General features: G+C 35.9%; 1 protein-coding gene across 1 annotated transcript in view; it reads right to left on the bottom strand.

Annotated features, from left to right (window-relative positions):
- The window catches only part of LOC107548892 (phospholipid phosphatase-related protein type 5-like), a 54298-nt gene that overhangs the window by 31314 nt on the left and 3185 nt on the right, over nt 1-19799 (bottom strand). Inside the window, exons 2-3 of the mRNA XM_016229747.1 lie at nt 13815-14003; nt 12074-12138 (exon numbers count right to left, since the gene is read on the bottom strand). Coding sequence (XP_016085233.1) covers nt 12074-12138; nt 13815-14003 — 254 coding nt within the window. The remainder of the gene's footprint in view (nt 1-12073; nt 12139-13814; nt 14004-19799) is intronic.

The raw sequence follows: 19799 nt of genomic DNA on the forward strand, positions 1-19799 counted from the left end.
AATAACTTTTGCTGCCGAATTATCCACTAACCTAGTTTATAATAAATTTTTTGGCATAGATTATAAATATACATAGGCATATATTTTTTTCATATTTGTTTTTTATTTTATTTTTCTTTATAATGAAGTAGTCTGTATCTAGTAGATTGTGAAAGAATGATTATCAGTTCCACACACAGAGATATATAAATTCTACATTTACTTAAATGAGGGAAAAAAAATTCACTGGTATCGGATCGGAATCGGTATCGGCCAATACTGAACCCTAGGTATCGGAAGCGAAAAAGGCGGATCGGAGCATCCCTAATTGCCTTGTTTATCTAAAAGTGCACTTTTCCTTGTTTTAAACCTAGCCAAAAAGTCATGTGTTGACTGTGAAACAGTAGACTTTAATTATATGCATTTATGGTGTAATTACTCAATTTCCATGTCAATCCATGTTAATTTTTTTTACAGCGAATAATGCGCTGCCACATTAATTCAGCACGTGCAGCACAGCACAAATAGATTACGTGCGGAAACGACTGAAATGACTGCTGCAGACGCACCGCTCCTGGAGCACACTGCCGGACCGCAATCACGTGCATTGTGAACGCTCTGATCCTTTAACATGGGTGCGGTAAAAATATACACCACAGACGGAGTGTGTGAACCTGGCGTTACGTTTGTATGCCCGCCCGGTTTGTTCTGTTCTCGTGCTCCATTTAGGTGTGCTGCATTCTGATTGGTTCGGATAGCATACTGCGGGAGGTCGGGGGCACAGAAAATCGTGCTATAAAACGATTTAGAAATCGCGCAAGCTCAAATCGCGATTTTATGACGATTTCGAATAATTGCACAGCCCTAGTATAAATCTTAATTTCGAAAAAATTTACCCTTATGACCGGTTTTGTGGTCTAGTGTCACATGTGTTGACAAAAACTAATTTAAGAGAATTTAAGACTTTACCATGGTATGTACGGACAATTTAAATATGTATACTTGCATTTTTCTCTATATTTTAATGCAACAACCTCACAGGGAAAAAAAGCTTGACAATTTCCAAATGAAAAAGTATATTCAACAGGAAAAAATGACTTCAGGAAATTATTAGGTTGTGAAAAATGGTCTCTATATGACAGGGCTGAATGTCTGCTAAAAAAGGAATGCAATTTATTCAATAGATTAATATTTTCGATAATGACCGATTATGAAATCATATTTTTCTTGCACTGAATAATGAGATTAATATCATGCTGATATTAAAGGTGATGCATGCCATTTTTGTACCACTAGTATCACCAAAGAGAACTGAAAAAGCTGTTTTAGAACAGGTTTCCCTAAACATGTTCCCTATCTCTCATTGGTCAAGCAAACCAATAGCCCCGCCCCAAACTCACATCATTGGCTGAGCTGCTTGTAAGGACATGCTGGACAGGATTCTTTCATAGCAACTACTATTAGCAACTAAAACAGTAGGACTGCCTGAATAACAACAGGAGGTCTAAAAGTAGGTTAACTAAATGAGCTTTAAACAGAGTGTTTATACTGTCAGCTGTTAAGTGCTAGATTACATTTTAAATGGCCCTGTCACATGTACATTAAAACTTTTTTCACTTGTTAAAACCTGTTAATATTCTGAAGCGGTTTCTTCCACACCAAACAGTTAAAACATTGTTATAGTACAGATGGTTTCAAGCGCATACAAACACAAATAACTATTAATGAGGTTAAATCTTCAGGGTTAAGCTCCAAGCACAAGGTTACAGTCGTCCACCTGAGCAGAAATATCTCAACATTACACCACACTCTTATGTTGTATGTTTTCACACAAGCTTGCCAACCTCAAGTGCTGCCTGTAGATCTCAAGAAGAGGAAGAAACATCCAAAGGATACAGCTGAACTCATTTCCTGGCTTCTTATTTTTTTACACAAACTTGGATTAAAGTTGTTAAAAAACAGTTTTATAGTAACATATACTCATGTTTCTGCATAATGTCACTCCAATAAATGACAGCACAATCATGATATGTAGCCCGATGCTAATGCCCAACAGTGGGCCAGTAAACTCAAACCATTTCCAACCTAATGGGCTAAAACTCCATAAACACACACCAATTCAAGCATGAAGTCCTGATCACTCAGCCAGACATGAACATCTGTTGGTTTCTCGCTGGTTTGTAGGGCCCAGATGATCACTGTTGACAATGGAGTGATATTTGTTTGGACTGTGTTAATGAACAGCTTTTTCATACTCCTCGTGGCCCATTTTCTGTTGACAGAGAGTCTTTTCAGTCTGTTTCATAGAGCAGAGAGAAATCTAGAGGTCTTTTATATGAATGTACTGAATAAGGAGAATATACTAATGCTGTGAAACTAAACACCAAAACTTCTTGATGTTCCTCATTACATTTTTAAAATCACCATTTTTATACAGAAACCCTTTAGCCACTGAATTCAGTATCATTAGTGGGATGTGAAACGACAACTGACAGAAGATTATAAATATATCAAGACCACCGAGACATAAACAGGAGAGATTTAAGCAAAACCAAATCTCAGCGATGGCGTACGTGTTGAATAATCTCTGAAAACCGAGGATTAAGAATGATTTCTTGTGATTTCTTCCTAGAAAGAGGAAATTACTAACTGATACTAACCAGTATTTACAAGCATTTTCGTCACCTTCATATGGAAGCTCATTTCTATCATATAAGAAAAAAAAATCATGCTTTGGTAAATCATATTTATGGGACAAAAAGTCACAATTAAGACAGAAAAATCTAAATTATGACAACAGTATTATAAATATAAATCAAAATTATGAGATAAAACAATTGAAATTAAGTTGTAATTTTTCATGTGTGGTGGAAATGGACTTCCATACTTTCAAGTCCTGAAAAATGTTTCAAACTAAGCTTGAAACAATCTGGTAACATGTATGTCCATGGGTCAAAGACAAAGAGGGGTTTTCAAGAATCAAAACAATAAACGTTCAATAAATGTTGTTTTCCTTGCATTAGAATGTGTCCGGTTTAATTTTAAAAAAAATTCTGAGAAAAAAATAATAATTTTAAAACTTTAACAATCTTTGTCACTACACTTTATAAACCACTAGGTTTTACCCTTTTGTCAACAAGAATTTTTAAATAATTTATATTATATTTTATATTTAATCAATATAATAAAAGTTCATATCACTTATTCATTTATATATTTTAACAAGTACAGGTCAGAATAAGTATGTTGAATAATTTTTATAAATATATCTATTACGCTGACTGACGATGGAACATTGTAGGGGTGCTCTGATTGATCGGCTACCGATCACTATCGGCCAATAATCATGTTGGGATGATTAATCGGCAGTCTCTAAAAAGGCCGATCTCAAAAAAACTCTCTCAAGCTGATGACGCTGCCGTGCGAGGTTTGGCATGACATGCAGCGGCACCGTCTCAGTCTCTGTCCGGCACGGGTAAAATAATTATAATGTTATAAGGTGAGGTACTCATATTTCTTCATTAACTTATAAAGTAATTTGAAAACCTTGTGTGAGACGTACTTTAACAAACAGCGTGAGTGAATCACTGCGCGCGCTATCTTTCTGGGGAAGTCGTGGCCTAATGGTTAGAGAGTCGGACTCGTAACCCAAAGGTTTCGGGTTCGAGTCTCGTACCGGCAGGGATTGTAGGGGGGGGGGTGAATGTACAGCTCTCTCCCACCTTCAATACCACGACTGAGGTGCCCTTGAGCTAGGCACAGAACCCCCACCTGCTTCCCGTTCGGTGCGTCTGCAGCAGTGCAGAGACACCGAGTCTATTTTGGCTGCACTGCAAGCTCTGAATTAAAGTAACAGCGCATTGTTTGCAGTAAATATTTGTAATTACACCATAAATGCATATTATTAAAGTCTACTGTGTTTCACAGTCAACACATATGGCTTTTTGGCTAGGTTTAAAGGGAAAGAGCACTTTTAGATAAACAAGGCAATAATAGATGGCACTCGTGGAGGTAGGAAAACAGTTTTTTATGAACCGCAGGATTGATTGTAAGAAAGATTTAAATGCAAAAGGAAAGGCAGTAGAGCTGACTATTTCTTTCAATGGTAAGTTTGTGATAACATAAGAAAAGTAGTTTAACTGTTTTGTCAATTGCTTGAGCAACTTAATATATAAATCTAGAAGTAAATGCAAAAGTAAAAAGCAGTGAATAATGTGTTGCTTATATTTATTGTGTTTAAACATGTCTGTGAAAGATTGTATTACCGTACTGTGTAAAAAAAGAATTGCAATGCTGAAAAAGCATTTTCAGTGACAATGTTTGGATTTGAAATCAAAATAATGGATAAATGTTGTGTTTGTGGTAAACAGCCACGGATCAGTAGCGGACTCCTTGGTGAAAGCTGCTTCCCCTCTCACAAGAGTCACCTAAGAGGGGAATTCCTCCCATTTTCAAAAATGAAACTGAAAACTCCTGATTGGGGTATCACTATAAATAGGTATAAATGATAAAAAGAAGGCTTTAAAAAGATCGGTATCGGTGATCGGTTTCAGCAGATACTGCTTTCTCTGTGATCAGCCTCAAAAATCCTGATCGGAGCTCCCCTAGAACATTGTTTCACCCATATTTTGACATTTTATTTTCACAAAAGTTATCTGAAACATTAAAGTAGACACTTCACTTGCATTTTATATGTTTTTATGTATAAAAAAAATCACTTTTCTAAATTTAATTTGGTGCGGACCCCAAAATGGCACATCTTGTCTTTTAGCCCGTAACCAATACATTTGGGCCAGTAAAAGAAGACCTTTCTCTACGATCTATAAAATTCTACAACAGAGTGTCATTAGTCAAAACAACAATACATCTTCATTACCAAGATGGCTGCCAAGTGAATTGACTTGCTTAAAGGGACTTTGTTTGTGGTCAGTACCGACAGAGACTTACACACATTATTTGCACACTGCAGAATACTAAAATATTTTGAAACCACTTGCTCATTTTGTAATCTTAAGTACTTTACTTATTGATACCCACTTTGAAAGAAAGTCTGCCAGACAAAATACATTCAATATAATGAGTGCTATTACCGATTTAATTGGGAATGATCAGGAGAAGTGTGATTACCTGTGAATTGTGAAGTAATTTACTGTATTTTGATGATCTAACGATTACATAAATGCTGCCTGAATCTATGCACATTAATATAAATGGTCCACAACTGCTAAATGGATGTAGTTACACAATGGTGGATTTGCCATAAAATTGTGTTTTCGATAATGGAAACTGTTGTTAAATTGTCCCTGATGGCAGTCACAACTCAATTGTGAACTCTACTTTGATATACAAGTGTACACCAAGATATAAAAGAAGTAGTTGGAAAGCCTCAACATCTGTAACAAGTCGATATGATAGAAGATGATGATCTATCACATCTGACTGCATGTCAGAAGCAGACGGCTGTCATCTGTATCTGTGGTTCAAAAAACAGTGTTTGTAAGCGTAATAGAAAAAAACACCAATTCAGAGGCTTCAAAGTCAGAGAGAGACAGAGATCAAAAACAGCATACGCTTCACTCAAAAAATAAAGGATCTTCAGTGTTTTTATAACCCTTTAATAATTTTCGTTGATAACTTTGCTTTTTGCGATCCTTAACAAATCATTAATGTACCATCTTTACAAATAACTTTTGAAATACACTGAACCTTTTGATGACAGTACTCTATACAGTATATCAAATATATACACACACACAAACATATATTTATATATACTGTGCACACAAAATATGATACCCTCTGACAATAAAACACCAGTTTGCTTTCTTTAAAAGAGAGAGAGAGATAAATAGAAATATAAAATAAATAGTTATTTGTGAATGAATCGCATTAAACTTTCATGAATATATCTGGGTCATATTTCACCCCATGATCAAAAGTAAATAAAAGAGAAAAATTACACAAGGAATATTTTAGGACTATTAATATATAATACTTTAATAAATAATTAATTTGCACAAAATATATTATTTAAATCATAAAGTATTTATCATAGTAGTATTTGCAATGCATTTAAATTTAGACTGATTTAAAAGGAATTTATGTTGAGACATCATTTTTTACAGTATGACAGTAGCAACATTTTTGAATAAAATGTGCTTAATATGACATTGTCAATGCAAAAAAAAGTACTAACAACAGGATATTCTTTATTCAGATATTATTTCTTATAAATAAGACATTTCTATGAGACTCACCTAAAATGACATCAAGCTGTAAAACTCTAATTGGAAGCTTTTTTTTTTATATAAGTGAGAAAGAGAAATATGTGCATGCTTATATTAGCTTATTAGTTATTGTTATTAGTCGTGTGGTAATTGCTTTTTTGTCCTAAGTGACCTAAGTGACAGCACGTCTTTATTACAAGGACAGTCCCCCTGGAGCAATCTGGGTTAAGTGTCTTGTGATTTAACTGATTTAAAAGGAATTTATGTTGAGACATCATTTTTTACAGTATGACAGTAGCAACATTTTTGAATAAAATGTGCTTAATATGACATTGTCAATGCAAAAAAAAGTACTAACAACAGGATATTCTTTATTCAGATATTATTTCTTATAAATAAGACATTTCTATGAGACTCACCTAAAATGACATCAAGCTGTAAAACTCTAATTGGAAGCTTTTTTTTTTTATATAAGTGAGAAAGAGAAATATGTGCATGCTTATATTAGCTTATTAGTTATTGTTATTAGTCGTGTGGTAATTGCTTTTTTGTCCTAAGTGACCTAAGTGACAGCACGTCTTTATTACAAGGACAGTCCCCCTGGAGCAATCTGGGTTAAGTGTCTTGCTCAAGGGCACATGATGATAGGGGACGTCTCAATGAGTGTGCATGAGAATGTGTTTGGTATTCAATATAAGACGTTTATATACAAGTGCACTTGTAAATCATGAGCTAAAATGACTGGCACATTGCATCTTAAAGGAATAGTTCACCCAGAAATGAGCGTTTGCTGAAAATGTACTCACTCTCTAAGGCCATCCAAGATGTAGACAAGTTCGTGTGGATTATTGTGATGCTTTTCTCAGCTGTTTGGACTCTCATTCTGACGGCACCCATTCACTGCAGAGGATCCATTGATGAGCAAGTGAAGTAATGCTAAATTTCTCCAAAACTGTTCTGATGAAGAAAGAAACTAATTTACATCAGTTGGCCTGAGGGTGAGTACATTTTCAACAAATGTTCATTTTTGGGTGAAGAATTCCTTTAATTTTGCCACAACTATTGACCCGGCCTTGCGCTATCAAGTAAATCTACAAAAGTCATCATGAAAAGTCATTAAATGTTTGGGAAAAACGATTATACTCAAAGTTTGCTCATTATAATCTCTGATGAAGAATGGGCTTTGTTGTGGTTTAGCACATTTGACAGTGATCATCAAATTCCATTCATTATCAGAAGATTTATCAGTATTAAATAGGATTTTACATTGTAATCGGTTTTTAAATGAAGATGTGATGGGAATACTAGTCTGCCTTATCCAAACGTCTGACTGTCTACGTGTGATATCGCACAATCACATCCAAATCCGGCAGCAAACTTATTATGTTGAGGGATTTCTTTAATCATTCGCTTTTGCAAGATTTTCCCCTATAATCCACACCTTAACGCATCAATCATTTTTGCCAATATCAGCTCAAATTGAGCAATATCTCTGTCTGAAGCTCATATCTTTACCACAAGCCTTTCAGACGACAAATCACAACGTAATGGTTTCAGTATGAGTCCGCTGTGGAGTTTATGAGCACTACTTTGTGGAGATAGAGTTCATCTCTCTTTACGACAGCTTTGGCTGGGGTCACAGTGTTGCAACTTGGCAGCCGGATTGATATTTTTTCTGTCTAGAAAAACATGAGCCAATATCTGTCTGTGCTACTCAGAAAGGTGTTGGGGGGAAATATAACAACCTAGCTGCCATGTAGAAACACTTCTAATCTGACAGCACTGTAAATGAAAAATGCATCTATTTGAGTCTGGAAACATTCTAGGAGGGAATCACTGAAAATAAGTATTCTATATTTAATTTTCTTTCTTCCACTTTCATCTTCTTTTGCATTCGAACTATGAAGCCATACCAGCCTAGCTAAACATAGCAAAAACTGCCATACTTTTGGCTGTCCACACTGCAGTTTATTCTAGCCAAAAACCATTAAACAGGAATAAATTGTCTGATCACATGTAAAGTGACAAACCATAAGGTGTGGGAAACCTGAAGACAAGGTTCAAAATGTATGCTCACCAAGTGCTAAATTTGAGAAAAATATTTACCAAGGTTCAACAGTAAAAATGCAACTACAGAAAGAAAAAGGAGCTAAATAATCTAATTGTCATTGAGGCAAAAATATTTTTAAAATTAAAATACTAATTGAAATTCAAAATTAAACTTTTATAATACTTAAAGGGGTCATCGGATACTACATGCACTTTTACAAGTTCTTTGAACTGAAATGTGTGTTGGCAGTGTGCACACAACCACCCTATAATGCTAAAAATCCACCCAGGGTTTTTTTTTTTTTTTATCTACTAAAATCTTTACCCCTTTCTCAAATCGAGCCGATCTCAGATGCCTGTCTGAGTGACGTCACAAAAACAGGCCCCTCCCATGATAGTTTGATTGACAGTAGCGTTTCAGCACAGACTGGACTGGCGTCTTACCTTAGACTCGCCCTGAGTGAGCTGTCATCAGTCTGCCAGTGTTTCACCGCCGGAGCAGATGTAGACAAGAATGACTCCTAAGCGATTGAGGTGTTCTGTTGTTGGATGTAATAATGAACATAGCCGTCGTCATTTATTCCCGACATCTGAGCCGCTGAAGACACAGTGGATTATGTTTGTTTTTGAAGGGAATGCGCCCCGATCTACATAAATGTGTCTATTTTCGCGAGAATCTTTCGTGATCCAGTCTCATCTACAGAAGAAGTGAGTTTAAGATTTTTAATTAATCTTTGCAAATTGCCTTTCCTAATAATGTGCTAATCACAGAGGCAGACAGTAACTAAGTACATTTACTTGAGTATTGCACTTAAGTACACTTTTTGAGTATCTGTACTTTACTTGAGTATAATTTTTTCTGGAAACATATGACTCTAACTTCACTACATTTGAAAGACAAATATTGTACTTTTCACTCCATTACATTTCTATTAAGATCCTCGAAGTAGAAAGTCGTTAGCAGCTTTAAAAGCTAGTGGGTGATTTTTTTTCTTCTCTAAAAACTGTATTTTTTTCAGACAGTTTATTAGTAATCACTCTTGTAGGGCTACATCAAGTGATTTCCCAGCATTTTTTGAGCACTGACCAGTTCCAAATGTGATATTTATTTACAACAATTCAATAATAAGAAGTTAATATTGTGGTTTATATTAGACACAATATTGTATGATTTTGCTAAATTGTGTAAGTGAAAATATTACCTATAAAGCCACAGAAGAACTGTTGTGCGTCTCCTAATAAAATACAAAAGCAGCACTGAAGACCATTCTGTGTATGACATCTATTTTAGTTTTGATGTCAAATAAGTCTTGCTGTTTTGCTTTTTTGTTAAAGCAGTGTTGCTGTTGTAAAGTTATACAGCTACAGTTGTGTTGCTGGGTTTTAAAGCAGGATTGATTTTTTTATTTTCTTCCTTATCAGTCTGTATTTACAGCAATTTCACTGTCCACTCTGTTCAAATGTGGATGAATGGTTACACACAGATGTGTCCAGAGCTGTGTGAGATCACTACCATCCTGCTTTTGTGGGGGTGGGTAGGGGTGTTAAATAATAATTATTTATATATTTTCCCCCGATAGGTTTTTAACATTCTAAAAGCTCTTTATTCCAAAGATACTACAAGCTAGTCAGTGTATTCAGTAGGTGTAATGTATTGTAAGTTGCTTCAGAGGTATTGCAAGTATTAAATACACCAATAACAAAACATATGCATTGACATAAAAAAGGAAATTTACTTTTGGTACTTAAATACTTTTAAAAGCAAGTACTTCTGTACTTTTACTTAAGTAAAAATCTATCTAAATAACTTTTACTTGTAATGGAGTATTATTTGACCAGCAGTATCTGTACTTTCACTTAAGTAATGGAGTTTTGTACTTTGTCCGTCTCTGGCTATTTAGCAAGTTTCACGATGAATAAAGTAAACAGTCCCTCAGAGAGCGGCTCGGAAGAGAGGGGGGGGGTCAGCAGAGATTATTAACATTTAAAGGAAAATGCTACAAAACGGCTTGCTCTGAAAAGAGCTGTTTTTGACAGGGTAAAAAAAAAGGTGTTTTTACACTAACATTGAGAAATTTTAACCAAACTATGTTACAGACTTTTCATTAAGACTCTAAAGAATCATATCAACTTGTGGAAAATGGGCATCCGATGACCCCTTTAAAGCTGCAGTCCGTAAGTTTTGCCTCTTTGTCGCCATCTCTGTTTGAAAACCTGGAATTGCAGCTGTGTGCGGAATTATCTAGCTTGCCTGGGTTGTGAGTCGGCGTGGCTCCAGCGCGGATGAATCTAATGTTCTGAAGAGTATGTGTGGCAATCAGTCACCGCACCGCTGTGGATATTTACTGAACTTCGCAATCACAGATTCTAGACTACGTCTTGGAATATGACCCAAATAAGAATTTTCACCGTATATTGCCATCTGAACAAGTAACAAGTTTGCCATGTTTGTTCTGACCAACAGAGGAAAAAAGCATTACCATAAATCTCGCTACCAATGGTGATTAAATCTAAAGATCGGTTAGCTCATATCACATCAAACCGTTCAAATTATTATAATTGTTATACTTTATTCTCAAATGATTAATGTTAACAACATCAGCATTGGTGACTATGAGTATAGTGTGTATTAGCGTGTAGATTTAAATTTCTGTACAGTCTAATCTAATTGTCACACTCCTCTAATTTCATATTAAGAAATTATTTTAACCCAAAAAGCAAATTATGCTCCCTTCGAACTGGTTTTCTTTAAAATACAAATCTTTGTAATCCCAGGCTATCTGTAATCAGAAGCACATTTATAACTGGAATATAATATAATTTAATTTCATTCACATGCATTTCATAAACACATAATCCTTTCTGGATTACAATCCGCCATCAAAATGATACATTTAATTATTCTGGCTGCTGTGAGAAAAGGCTATAAACGATCGGCCACCTGCAGGATCCTCACATGCGATAGTCTAGTAGCCGGGAAAACTTCTTTATGTTTACAGAAGTGACGTAATGACGCAGTGCCATGCTTGAATTTCCCACAAAAACCTACCCGTACCCCTCAAATTAGAAAACATTATTATAATATAACCGTTGTGAATCGGGCTAAAGTAAGGCAATGGTTTTGAACACTGGCTGGTTATGTACTTGCTCAAAAATTGATTTCAGATCATTTTTAACCAAAAAAAAAAAAAGTTACGGACTGCAGCTTTCAAAAATGCCTGAGACAAACTGCATGGCTCCATTGATTGAATTTGTCTTGTACCCACCCCACTGTCTCTCTATCATTAATAACAATTTTAATTTATTAAGCCATATTTTTATGGCTGATATGTAATATTTATGGCACGTGTAACCAAAATTACATTTGGAAAAAGTAAGAAAAAGAAAATAAATAAATACAAATCTGCATGACATTCTCTTGTATATTTAGCAGAAACAAACTAATGAAAATAAATCAAAATCAAAATGACAGAGTCCAATCAAATGCAATCCTACCATAAATAAATAATGAAACCAAAAGTGAACTCAGAGAGGTTCACATTTTAAGCATAACACATCTGCTGCCATTCATCTGTTAAACACATTAGCTGGATACAGAACCACACTATGAGCTGACAGAGCAGCAAAGGTCCAGCGTGGCGACACTTCAGATTGAGTCACTGCCACTGATGAAATAATGTGGGCTGGTGAACATTACATTACAGACAGTGAGATGTCTATACTCACAGTTTGCTGTTTTCCCTCATGAAAAAAAACCTGCCGTTTTCAATGAACAAGTGTTATTAAACAACGACACAGTTGTCAGTGAATAGTCAAGCTAATGAAGGCATTCAGTATTGGGGCAGTGCCTGGTGTGATCTAACATCAAAGGCTTCGTCTTCAGCTAGATATGAAGTGAGAGGGGGTTTTATGAAATGCCGGTTTAATTTATGCATGCATGGATAATAACATCTCATTATGCTGATTTACCAAGATGGAACATGTGCAGTAAACATATTTGGATCTGGTTAATTATACAGTCCTGCATGCATGAAAATAAGTATTCTATGCAATGGGTTAAGACATAACCTTTAAATTATAAATAAACATACAAAATCAACAGAGTTGGAATGTATTTGAATGTGAAAATGATGATGAACAGCAGTGTCGACTAAAGGTAGTTATGACTCACACACAAGTCTCGTCTTAAAGACTCATGATGTGCATTATTTCTATACCTCAGACAGCATTGCCAGCATCACAGCACAGTTGCACGTATTCCGAAGTTTTTTTAATTAAACCTCTCTCTTATGCATCTCTAGTTTGAATTACTTTCATACAATCACTTGCACGCTGCTCAATCAATAAAAAAAATAGCACGTTAAAGTGTTCTTATGCATACCTCTAAAAAAACTAATAAAAGCAGAAATCAAACAAAATCACTTATCCAATCAAAATCTAAAACAAGTCATGTATTAATTATATAACCACTTAATTATATTTTGCACTTGAAAAAATGGCAAAAATAATATCAATCCACTAATCAGTCTCTAGCCGGATATGCTTCCATGCAATCATTTTTCTAATTGATCAAAATCAAGTTTTGCATCTCGAGTTTGATTTGCTTTCATGCAATCATTCATTAAATAATCCATACAAAAATAAAAATAAAAATGAAAATCAATATAAAAAAAACTCGATAATCAATCGATATCAAGTGATCACATCAATCTCAGGTCTGATAGTCTCTCATGTAACTATTCATTTGTGAGGTCCTTAATATGACGCATAATTGAAAACCAATATGAAAATCACTTGGAAACCATAACCTCATACTCTAGCAAATAAATATCAAGATCAAGTTTTGCATCTCGAGTTTGATTTGCTTCCATGCAATCATTAGTTTGATAATCCATAAATGCAAAAAAACAAATGAAAATCACTATCAAAAACTCAAATCAGTATTATTATTAAAGACGATCAATATCAAGCAATCACATCAATCTGATAGCCTTTCATCTAATTATTAATTGATGAATTACTTAAAATGACGCATCACTGAAAACCAATATAAAAAATCACATATAAATCATAACCTCATATTCTATTAAGGAAAACACATATCATGTAATAACCTATAAATCAGTTCCTAGTCTGTTTTGAATTATTAATTCATCAACACTTAACAGGCAAGTCAATATGAAATCAGATATATATCAACTTATCAATCTTGATGCAATCATTATTTTTTACTCAATAATTTTGAATGCACTTAAGATAAATCAACTGCTCACTTATCAATCAATAACACTTACACATTACACACTTATAAATCTCAAGCTTAATTTGTTTTTATGCAATAACGCATTCATTTATCAATACATTTAAAGCACGTATCAATGATAATCAATATAAACTAATCGCTTATCAATCAAGTTATGTATCAACCTCAAGCCCGATCTGATTTTATGTAATAATTCATTCATCAACTTTTCAATGATAATCAATACAATCTGATCCCTCAATAGCAGCTAGCAATCAATGAAGTGACTGGCACAGACGCTGTCTTGAGTGACTCACCAGCAGCGTGGGGACTCCGGTGACCACCGCGTACAGCAGGGCGGGCGGGATGGCGCTCGTGTCCTCGGGTCCGAGGTAGGGTTTTGTGTAAGCGGTCTCGTAGCAGAAGAAGCCCTGCACGTGCACGTTGAACGTGTCCGTGTACTCGAAGTAATATGCCAGCATGACCGTCCCCGCCATGATCACCAGCTGGAAGTAAAGCATGGTCGTCAGAGAGTGGGGCAGGAACATTTACCAACAATCCAGTGGAGAACCTCCAAACATCTGAGCTCTCGTTATAGTTCCCGCATCTCGCCGGGGTCCGACACTCCGAGCGCAAGCGAGGTTGGCACGCGAAGACGCACGCGCTCGCATGGCACAGCGCTCGAGCCGGAATGAGAGAGCGCGAGAGAGGAGAGCGCGATAAAGTGCCACCGCGCGCTCCTCACTACAGCCAGCTGATGATGAAGAGACAAGTCAGGCGCCGTGCCCGCGCCCCACCATCATCATCATCATCATCATCATCATCATCCGCTCAGAGGGTTTAAAGAGAGGCGCTATTCCATCAGTCACCAAATGTCACCTCGGCTCTATCAGCCCTGACTAACAGCAACAAAACTGGCTATTTCTGTAAAATATACTAATTCACAGACAGTACAATAAAAAAAAAAATCAAGTGCGGATTTAAAGTGTATAAAAACTTCGATCGATCATAATATAGCGCACACACTAACACAAAACAGATCAGGTCGCTCATGTTAAAAACAAAATGTAAACAAACTTGATAGTTCACGCAGGGAATTGTGGGAATGCTTCTTTAAAGAAATTCATACTTTTTAGCTTATAAAATACAACATTATATATTCACTCACACACCCACATGCACGTTTGTTTCTGTGAATTGTGGGGACTTTCCATAGAGTTCTATTACTTTTATACTGACCAAACAATATTTTCTATCCATAACCCTAAACCTACCCCTTACAGAAAACCTGTTTGCATTGTTACACTTTCAGATAAACAACGTTTACTATTTTTAATCAATTTTTCCCCCATGCTTCATGAGAAATTCATGGCCTGTCTTCAATGTACTTGAGAATATCTGAAGGGATTCTCTTTGCTTTTTTCAAAATATTTGTGTCAGGCTCAGAAATATTGAAATAAATGCCACTCGAGGAGCAATACAATACAACATCTATGCAACGATTTCAAATGTTTAACCATGACTTTGTGCTTTACTTCTAGAATACAAATAAGGGGTCTGTCAATGCTGTTACTAACCTTATTTTACACTGCTAATCTTAAAATAGTGTACTATTGTATGTTTTAAAAATGGTAGGTCAGTTTTTAATGTATTCCCTGATTCCCAGGATGCATGGGAAAACCCCTGAAAGGTCCTATAACCTTTTTTTCTGGCTTTTGATTGAACCCTTTTATGGAACTTTTAAAGGGTTCTAAGTATGATGCGCCCGATAGAAACCTTTAATGTTCTATATGTATTCTAAGAGTGTAAAAAACATTCGAAACCTGTGCTGGTAGGCTGCAGTGTCATCGTCAATATGAGAGCGGCTTTGGATGAGATGGTATTCGGAAGTTAAAGCTCAAATATTGGATTCTTCTAGAAAGGGCTTTTGGTAAGCAGCCAGCAAGAGTAGTTAATTAGTGTTTGAGGGCCAGCATACTTCATCTAAACTACAAAGACTGCATGTTTGATTAACATCAATTAGAAAAGTCTGCCTGAAACATTAATCGTCTGAAATTGTCCCCATTAAAAACAAAACACAATGACGACTCCACAAACGTAGAAGAAAAGAGGTCAATTGGTTGCATGTAGACGTCTGAACATCAAGCTGAGAAGATTTTTTTTCTTTTGATGAATGAAAGGATAATCATGAAGTAGAACAAATACAAATACTTCTCCAGATCACTATCATTGCTCTTCGTATTACATCAGTGTGAATGTGTGATACAGTCTTCTATACAGCTTGTTAAAAATCTGTCCGTTAGCCTGTGATCTTGTGTATACTGTGGCTTGTCTGATGAAATAAGTCCTCAATTCATAACTAAGTGAAGAATTTGAGAAGGTCTGGTCTCTTCTGAGCCTGCAGAAGGAAGCTCAGTATCAAAGCCAACTACTATAGTATATGAATGTTTTAGACAAGTATAAAGAATAAGAACTCTCTCTCTCCTTCTAATAGTTTGGCGCTGCTTGCTTAGCGGCTGTTCCATAACTTATTCATACAGCTCATGATTCTTTTAAATGACTCCGTGACTCGAAGACAGATGCTTCACAGAGCACTTTAATCATCCACTTTTTCCATATAAAGGCGTGGGTGTAATGAAGCATTAAACTCAATATTAATGCAGATCATTCAGGAAATAAGGCAGAGAGGAAGCAGGGCATTTCTACTGTTCACATCCCTCTCTCTCTCTCTCTCTCTCTCTCTCTGCCAGCTGTCTTCCTCTAAGCATTAACTTGCTTTTATGAATGTCACAGAGAATAACACCGCCACCAGAAAAAGTCTCATTATCTGAAAGGGAGAACTTCCTTAGAAAATTTTGCCTCTTGTTTTAGGCTTTATGGGGCCACCCTTTTGCATATGATACAAAGATATTTTATAGAGAGGAAATTTAATGTAGCCTTTGATTTAATAGGACATATATTAACATATTTGTTATGTTAACAGGTTCTTTTACAACTGTTTTTGTGGTAAAGGCATAGTCCACCTAAAAATGACTATGTATAAAAATCTTGTCATAATTTACTCACCTTCATGTTATTTCAAACCTGTATGACTTTCTTTCTTCTGTGGAACACAAAAGAAGGTATTTTGAAGAATGATGGTGATCAAACAGGGTCTCATTGACTTCCATTATATTTTTTGTCCATTCTATGGAAGTTAAAACCATTTGAAGAAATGCAACATGACGGTGAGAAAAGTATGTTCTGGGAAAACCAGTGGCACATAAGCCTGTGTATATCTTCTATCTAGCCTTTAATTAATTAGATTATTTCAAGAATCTCAAACTTGTGTCACTGTTAAACAATTACATAAGAGATCAAGTAGAGCAAGCATCTCATTACAGCAAATCAAACCCAAACACTTGATCAGGCCACAGTGGAGTTTATTTCGAAATAATGACAGGCTGACTGTTCAGCAAGGGTGTAGCGTGTAAACAGACATTTAATTGTTTGAACAAAATGATTGCTAGAGACAACTTAGTATTACTGGATATTGGTAGGGACATGTTATAGCGTCCCTACTAAATTCTATGCCCTTGAAAATCAAAACAAGAGATGTCCAACTTTGGAAACAACAGTTCTCTCCTTAAATATGAAGAAGTCAAACAACAGATTAATTTAACAATTAACAAACACCGCTTCTTTTCTTTCAGAATCATCATTGGCTTTTCGAAAGAAAAATAGTTTGCTTTAAAGTTTTTACTTACAAATGAAGATAAGGTAAAGGTGCAAATAATATCGGGGAAGAAAATATATATTAACGAATTTAAGCCTCGACTCGAGCAAGAGAGATTATTTTTTCCCCCAGAATATCTGCACGATTGCAAAGGTGATATTTATTTTTCAATAAACAATAATTTGATATTATGTAACATTTTAGACACAATAATGTCTGTTTTTGTGCAAGTTCGCCAACGAAAGCAGAACTGTTGGGCGTCTCAAGTGGTGTTTCATTAGTGAATGAATCCACGGTTTTGAACGAATCGATTGAGCTAATGATTCAGTGAGCCATTCATAAATACAGTCAATCTCTGCGTCCCAGTGTTCATACTATCCATCCTAAATAGTATGTGAGATTAGAATAAGTGTGTCCCAAAGCACAGTATGTTGAAAAGAGTATGCCAAAAGTCCCCGGATGGTCTACTATTTCAGGTCGATTTTTGAAGTGTGGATCCGTGCACACTCTAATGGCTAATAATACCCACAAACCATTGCACTTTAACGAATGATTCGGTTCAGAACTACAAACATGAATAAAAAGTGTTTAAAAAACTACAAACATGGTGGATGTGCGCGAACGACGGTTCAGTAGAGAGGTTTAGATAAAGGGGTTTGAGTTACTAATAATCAACATTTAACCTGGTAAAAATATTTATTTAATGTTATCTGTGTTATATTTCATCTGCAACAGCAATGTGAACTTTTATAAACATCTGTTTGGTCGTTAACTTTGAAAATACGAGCAGAGTTCTCTGCATAAAGACCTACGGCTCGCAGATCAACGTGCTACTTCTTTTCTCTCCGATATGGTAGGAAGTTAAATGAAATGAAAAGTGGAGGATATAAACTGTGACAAGATGATTGACAGGCCAGTTTACAGTGACAGGATGCGTGTAATTGTGCGATAGAGCGGACCATTAAAGATACAAATGTATGACGTTATAGTATGTCCCAAAGCTTGCCTACTCTTCTACTCCACACTCAAAAGTGTGTACTTTTTCTTCACCAAAAAAAGTACATACTTTAAGGGCATAGTATAAGTAGGCACATTGGGACGCAGCAACTGGCTTTGCTTCTGAATGAATCAGCCGTTTGAACGAATCGGTTGAATGTAGAGCGGACCATTAAAGATACAAATGTATGACGTTATAGTATGTCCCAAAGCTTGCCTACTCTTCTACTCCACACTCAAAAGTGTGTACTTTTTCTTCACCAAAAAAAGTACATACTTTAAGGGCATAGTATAAGTAGGCACATTGGGACGCAGCAACTGGCTTTGCTTCTGAATGAATCAGCCGTTTGAACGAATCGGTTGAATGAATGACTGAATGGCTCACTCATTAAACAGCGATTTGCCGCCACCTACTGGCTCTTTATATTTAGAGTAGTAATTATAATATATAATACAGTATATATATATATTTTTTTTCTATGTTGAATCAAAATATTTCTTTCTTAATCCACAGTAATGTTTTAAGTGCCAGCAGTGTATCATTAGTGTATTGAGGCTCACTGGATCAAGAAGAAATTATAGTCTGTCCACGCTACAGGCATCATTGGATGGTGAAAGAACTCTTCAGTCGACATCTCTTGCCTTTAAAAGGAACCTGAGAAATGAAATATGGAGCCATGCTTTTGCCTCAATAGTGCCACACTATACTACAGAAAGGAAGTGCCACCTAGTGGCCACTAGAATAAGAACAACCTTGCCACTCACTACACAACAAGAACTAAACAAGGACTAAAATATAAAGCACAAATCCATGCAAATTATTGGGCGCATTATGGAAGCCTTATTGCATGCAGAAAATGAATAAATATTATAAATAAAACAATAATAATATAATATATAAAAGAGTAGCTGCAATTTAATTAAATTTATGAGTTTCAAATTTCTTCCCCAACACCAGACTGAACAACCCTTCAAATTCATGTAGAATCTGTTCCTGCATCACAAAAACACAATTATGTAGAACATCTCAATTCTGCTTGAAACAAGTGCCACCCAGAACAGATATGCTATCAAGCACTCTTCCTTCTTAGGACTGATATTTAAAACCGGAGCCCTCTGTGATCTCATCACCGGACAGATCTCAACAAGGCATTTCGGAGCACTTGCAAATATTTGCAGACAGCCACGTCGCTGATTGCCGTGGCACAACAAACAGTCGTTTAATTCCTGCGGCCCTGTGCCAGCCTCAGCCCTTCAGATTAATGAGGACGGCCCCACAGGGAGCGATGACCAAGCATTTCATTACAGGCTAACAACAAAAGCTAATTCAGCACAGTCTCTCATAACTGTGATCCCTTCGGACAGCAGTAAACACTGCCGCATCGTGGAGGGAATTAAGTTTTTTGCAGTGCTCCACGCATGATATTAAGATCTCAAGAGGCCTCTGACAAGCTTGGTGAGCGAAAAATGTCTTTGCAAACCTCTACCTTCCAAAAAGTAATTAAAAATTGATCAGGGTCTGTTAAAATGAACAAATATAGATTTGACTATAAGAATTAATCTGCAAACAAGCAGTTAAAAGCACAGATTC

Source organism: Sinocyclocheilus grahami, unplaced genomic scaffold (genome assembly GCF_001515645.1).
Source record: "Sinocyclocheilus grahami isolate Dianchi unplaced genomic scaffold, SAMN03320097.WGS_v1.1 scaffold357.1, whole genome shotgun sequence".
Taxonomy (NCBI): Eukaryota; Metazoa; Chordata; class Actinopteri; order Cypriniformes; family Cyprinidae; genus Sinocyclocheilus; species Sinocyclocheilus grahami.